This window comes from Calidris pugnax, unplaced genomic scaffold (assembly GCF_001431845.1).
Source record: "Calidris pugnax isolate Ruff unplaced genomic scaffold, ASM143184v1 scaffold135, whole genome shotgun sequence".
Taxonomy (NCBI): Eukaryota; Metazoa; Chordata; class Aves; order Charadriiformes; family Scolopacidae; genus Calidris; species Calidris pugnax.
In genome coordinates, this window is record NW_015090961.1 from 228,085 (window position 1) to 233,877 (window position 5,793).

At 51.0% G+C, this 5,793-nt stretch overlaps 1 protein-coding gene across 1 annotated transcript; it reads left to right on the forward strand.

Annotated features, from left to right (window-relative positions):
* The first annotated feature begins 724 nt into the window (after positions 1-724).
* POLE3 (polymerase (DNA directed), epsilon 3, accessory subunit) lies at positions 725-5,263 on the forward strand. Its single transcript, XM_014952302.1, has 4 exons — positions 725-808; positions 2,741-2,859; positions 3,355-3,492; positions 3,564-5,263. The coding sequence occupies exons 2-4, from the start codon at positions 2,757-2,759 to the stop codon at positions 3,584-3,586; spliced, it is 264 nt and encodes an 87-aa protein (XP_014807788.1). The 5' UTR covers positions 725-808; positions 2,741-2,756; the 3' UTR covers positions 3,587-5,263.
* Positions 5,264-5,793: the final 530 nt, after the last annotated feature.

A 5,793-nucleotide genomic window follows, 5' to 3' on the forward strand; every position in this document is an offset into this window, starting at 1 on the left:
CCCCGGGCACCCCCTCCCCCACCAGTTCCCGGGGACTTTGCTGTTCCATGGCCCCAAACCCAGCCAGGCCCCCCGAGGCCCCTCCCCGGGGGGTGGGGGTGCTGCTGTCCTCTCCCCGAGGAGCTGGGGGAGCTGGGGCCCTCCCAGGAGGGATGGTCCAGGCTGGAACACCCCGACCCCCCGCCGGGCGTGTTCAAAGGACAGCCCAAAGGCGGGGGGCTTCCTGAGCCCACTCCCCAAACCAGAGCAGACGCGATGCCTGGTCTATATGCAAATATAGTGTAATTCCCAGGTCTTAATTTAATTATATGTTTGGTCTGAAGCCATGAGGTGCCAACGGATGGGTCTGGATAGAATTGTTCCAGCTGGAAGGGACCTTTAAGGTCATCGAGTCCAGCCGTTCCCCTCACACTGGTAGGGCAGGGTGGGTGGCCCATGGCAGGGATTTGGTAGCCATGGGCTGACTTGCCCTGGGGGTGGTGGCCAGCCCCACTGCTGCAGGAGTGACTGTGCTCCCCTGTAGCTTGTTGCGTTTGAGAGAACACAGGGAAATGGCGGTTGGCTTTCAGCTGGCATCCGAGTCTTTGTGACAGCACCTGAGATCAACTCTTAGTTTCCAGTTGTGCTGAGCCCTCTGAATGCCCTGATGGAGCTGACACCCGAATTGGGCAAGTTTAAGCTATTTATAGCAGCTGCTGATAAGAGTCAAATTTGTTTTTCAGCTTCCTGATGGAGTCAATATTTCCAAAGAAGCTCGGAGCGCAATATCTCGAGCAGCAAGTGTGTTTGTGCTTTATGCAACATCCTGGTAAGAACTTGTTGCCTCAGGTAACTGGTGCAGTTGTTTTATAATTCACTGCTCTCCTGGAAGTTTTCTCCCAGTGTTTGTTTCAGCATTGTCTGTTTACGTAAATAAATCAATCTTTACCTGAAGAGAAATAACCCCCTGCACCAGGACAGGTTGGGGGTGACCTGCTGGAGAGCAGCTCTGAGGAGAAAGACCTGGCAGTCCTGGTGGACAACAGGATGGCCATGAGCCAGCAATGGGCCCTGGTGGCCAAGAAGGCCAATGGCATCCTGGGGGGCATCAGGAAGAGTGTGAGCAGCAGGTGGAGGGAGGTCATCCTGCCCCTCTGCTCTGCCCTGGGGAGGCCCCAGCTGGAGCACTGGGTCCAGTTCTGGGCTTCCCAGTTCAAGGAGGGCAGGGAACTGCTGGAGAGGGGACAGCAGAGGCTACAGAGATGATGAGGGGCCTGGAGCATCTCTCTGATGAGGAAAGGCTGAGGGACTTGGGTCTGGTTAGTCTGGAGAAGAGAAGGCTGAGGGGGGATCTGATCAACACCTATAAATACTTCAAGGGTGGGTGTCAGGAGGATGGGGCCAGGCTTTTTTCAGTGGTGCCCAGGGACAGGACAAGAGGAAACTGGGCACAAATTTGAACATGGGAAGTTCCATCTGAACACGAGGAGGAACTTCTTTGCTGTGAGGGTGGCAGAGCCCTGGCAGAGGCTGCCCAGGGAGGTGGTGGAGTCTCCTTCTCTGGAGACATTCAAACCCCCCTGGACATGTTCCTGTGGGACCTGCTCTGGGTGGCCCTGCTCTGGCAGGGGGTTGGACTAGATGATCTCCAGAGGTCCCTGCCAACCCCATAGCATTCTGTGATTTAATGCAGCCCAGACCGCAGCAGTTGGGTTTGGATGGTCCTTAACAATCCTTGGGAAGGCAGGTTGACTCCGCACACAGAGATGTCCCACCAGGGACAAGAGGGGTCTCAAACTGCCATTACCCTCAGGGTGTGGCTGCGGGGCTTCTCCCGGTGAGCCAAGAGCTGTGTGCTCACTCTCCGAGCTACTCGCCACGGCGCTCTGTGAGGGCAAGCGTGAGCCAACCTTGTCAGCCTTGGAGCTGGTCACAGGGGACACGGTGACACCTTTGGGTGGCTCAGAACGTGCTGTGTGCTCAGTGCTCACGCGGCTTTGTGGAAGTGTCACCTCCCAGCCAGTGTCCAGACTTTCTCCTTCCCCCTGGTTGGAGAAAAGGTCTGTGTGAGCAGAAAACTAACGTGGTGGGAGAGCGATGCAGGTCGGTGAAAGCACAAGCAGCCAATGGAAAGGAGAGAGTATTTTAAACTCCTTTTACTAAGCGATTAAAAACCTTCCAGTGTTTAGGAGATGGCTTGGGTTTTTTTTTTTGAAGTTGCTTGTGACCTTATCGCTCTGTACAAGTACCTGAAAGGAGGCTGTGGAGAGACGGGGGTCGGTCTCTTCTTCCAGGTTACAGATGTCAGGACAAGGGGTAATGGCTTCAAGTTGCGCCAGGGGAAGTTCAGGTTGGATATTAGGAAACATTTCTTTACTGAAAGGGTTATCAGGCATTGGAATGGGCTGCCCAGGGAGGGGGTGGAGTCACCATCCCTGGAGGGATTTAAGAAACGTGTAGACATGGTTCTTCAGGGCATGCTCTAGTGCCCAAGATTACTGGTTTGTGGTGGGGTGCTGTGTGGGTGGGTGATGGTTTTTGGTTTGGTGGTTGTTGTGTGTTTAGGTGGTGGGTGCTGGTTTGTGGGGGTTTTTTGTTTGTTTGTTTTTGTTTTTTTTGTTGTTGTTGTTGTTTGGACTCGATGATCTCTGAGGTCCCTTCCAACCACTACGATTCTGTGTGATTCTGTGTGACTTTAATAAATAAGAGTAAATTGATGACGGCGCCAATTAACTCTGTTTCCCTTCTTGGTTTTGACTAGTGCCAATAACTTTGCGATGAAGGGGAAGAGGAAGACGCTGAACGCCGGCGACGTTCTCTCTGCCATGGAGGAAATGGAGTTTCAGCGATTTGTAGCCCCTTTGAAAGAATCCCTGGAAGGTACCGTGCTCCGTCCGTGCCGGGGGAGTCTCAGCAGCACCGAGTCCTGTTTTCCTCCAACGCTGGACAAGCAACACTTACTTGCCTGTCTTGTTTCTCTTCTCTTTGCCCAGCATCCTACACTGCTGTTTGCCTGGGGAATAAATAATGTGCACCTTAACAGGACTAGGATGACATTATTTCACAACCGATGAGGATTGAGAAAGTCTCATCTGGTGTCACTCCCCTATTTATGTTTATCTAAGGAAAGCCTTAGGTGCTGCCTGTAAATGTGAACTCCTGCGTCCTTTTCAGCATTTTTTCTGCTGAAACTTAACCCGATTTCCTATGGGGCTGGTCAGCACAGCTCAAATCATGGGGTGAGTTGCTGCCACCAGTTCCCTGCTCCCCTTGGCATCCTGGAGAGCGAGAGGAGGTTGGGCTTCAGCTGCTGCACTGGTCACACTGGGGAAGCGCTGCCTGGCCATGCGTTCAGTGTCCTCTCTTCTTCTTTAGTTTACAGGCGTGAGCAGAAAGGAAAGAAAGAAGCAAGGAAAGATAAGGACAAGAAGGCGGACTCGGAGGAGCAAGATAAGAGCCGAGAGGAAGAGAATGACGACGACGATGAAAGGATGGAGGAAGAAGAGCAAAATGAGGAGGAAGAGGTGGACAACTGAACTTGCTGATGAGGCATGGGCAGGGGCTGGGGTTGTTCAGAGGGATATATGAGGAGGAGGTGGACAACTGAGCTTGCTGATGAGGCAGGGGCTGGGGTTGTTCAGAGGGATATAAATCTGTAAATTAACCTGGTTGTGTCCCCTCTTGTTTCCAGTAGAGCTTTGTACTGTTCTGCTGGGACAGCCCCTTTTGGGCTTTATTTTGTACATAATGGACTTTTGCTAAAGCTTTTCTGGAGGAAGGACTGTTCCTCCCCAGGTTCGGAAGGGGACTGCGTGGGACGGGACTTTTTATGCTGGGTTGGCTCTGAAATAGAGGGGAAAAAAGAAATGTCAGATGCTTGGTACAGAACTGTCCAGGAGAATTGAGAGACTGTTGAATAAGCTCCTTAAACCCAGTCGGGCTGAATCAAATGGGTCATTAACCCTTTGGGGTTTAGAATCTACAAGATGACGTCAGGAGGCTTGGAAGCCGAACATTTAAACTTTTTATCCAACTGACTTGGGTTGGTTTTTTTTTTTTCCTTCATTTTCTTGCATTCTGGCTGTGCCTTCTCTTCCTGCTGTCACTGTGACAGGGACCGGTTGCAGCGACACGGTGCGACTGTCCAGGGACCGGTGTCCACTCACCTGATTTCCTCCCCCAGATCAACCCAAATCAAAAAACCACAGCACTTAGGATGTAAACTAAATACCAAAAGTGCTTGGTTTGTGTCTTTTTAAAGCCCTGGGAGGCCAAGAGGAATTTTGTTGAAAATCTGAAGCAAATTTAATGGCTAAAACACGTATCAGGATGAAAAAAGGCAGCTGTGTCAGGCGGTAGGTTTGTTGCAGCTCAGCAGTGGGCACCGGTGGGTGGGATGCTCTCGGCTCCCTTCCCACAGAGTGCTGGATTTTGCTGGGATTTTTGGTGTGGTTTGGGGTTGTTTGTTATTTTTTCCCCCAACTGGAATGGACTAATTGCAAAGGTCCCTCTTGAGCCTCCCGCAGTCGTTCCAGAGGGTGGGAAAGGCTCCTGGAGAGCAGCGAGGACAGGACGTTCCTACCCAGGAAGGGCAGTCCCCAACCTCTGGTTTTTAAAATATCTCCTTAAGAAAGCTGGGTTGAAACAAGCTGTTTGCATTCCTAGTACTCAGATAGGTTTGTTCTTTTATACTTGAATTGTTAGTTTTGATGCCTTGCCTTTCTCTTCTCTGAGAAAGTATCTATTGGAATAAGCTCTTTTTTTGTTGGGGGGAAATGCTCTCTTATTTGGCTGATCTTTTTGAAGACTCATAAACACAGTATTAGAATTTAACCAAGGTCTGTCTGGTGAAGGAAACTTGAGGCAAGTTTTAGGTATGTTTAAGTAAAACCCACGAGTTTTGCTGATGTGCAGTTTTGAAATAGCACTTGTGAGGAATTGTGTGTCCTCTTCTCCAAGAACCCAATGCGGAGCTGCCCCGGGAGCTTCCCTGCCTTTGCTTTTACAGCACGATGGCTTTTCACACACACGGGCCCAGCTCCTGAAAAGAACTGAACCAACCAAAATTTTCCACCCTCTAGTTTCTGGTGGCGTGTGACGAGAAGACTTGAGTTGACGATGTCTTCCCGAGATCTCCCAATAACAAAAAAGTCCTGCCGTATAGCTCTTTTTCCTCTATTTCTTTTTTTTTTTCTTTGCTTCTTTTCCTCTTCTAGTCCATACCTGGGGTGCATATTCTGGAAGGGAACAATGTCTAAATAAAAGCTAATTTTTTTTACAGAAATGGAGTCTCTTCTTTCTGTCAGTAATAAACCGAGTTGGTGGTGGGGGCAGCCATGGCAGAGACAAACCTGCTGTGAGATTCCTTGTGGAGCAGCTGGCGGCCAAGGGAGGGAGGATGGAGGCTGCTGCCACCCGTCCTGCTGCAGGGGAGCCAGGAGACTGGGAAGATAAGGCCTCACCTTGAGTGCTGTGTCCAGTTTTGGGCCCCCTACCATAAAAAAGACATCGAGGTGCTGGAGCAGGTCCAGAGAAGGGCGACAAAGCTGGTGAGGGGTCTGGAGAATAAGTCTTATGAGGAGAGGCTGAGGGAGCTGGGGGTGTTCAGCCTGGAGAAGAGGAGGCTGAGGGGAGACCTTATTGCTCTCTCCAACTCCCTGAAAGGAGGGTGTAGAGAGGTGGGGGTCGGTCTCTTCTCTCAAGTCACAGGCGACAGGACGAGAGGAAATGGCCTCAAGTTGCCCCAGGGGAGGTTCAGGCTGGATATTAGGAAAAACTTTTTCACTGAAAGGGTTCTCAGGCATTGGAATGGGC

Bases quoted from the DNA above. Each gene is read 5' to 3' on its own strand.
- POLE3 (XM_014952302.1), top strand. From the start codon at position 2,757: ATGAAGGGGAAGAGGAAGACGCTGAACGCCGGCGACGTTCTCTCTGCC. The intron at 2,860-3,354 runs GTACCGTGCTCC...CTTCTTCTTTAG, and splicing joins TTTGAAAGAATCCCTGGAAG to TTTACAGGCGTGAGCAGAAA. The intron at 3,493-3,563 runs AGGAGGAAGAGG...TCAGAGGGATAT, and splicing joins GGAGGAAGAAGAGCAAAATG to ATGAGGAGGAGGTGGACAAC.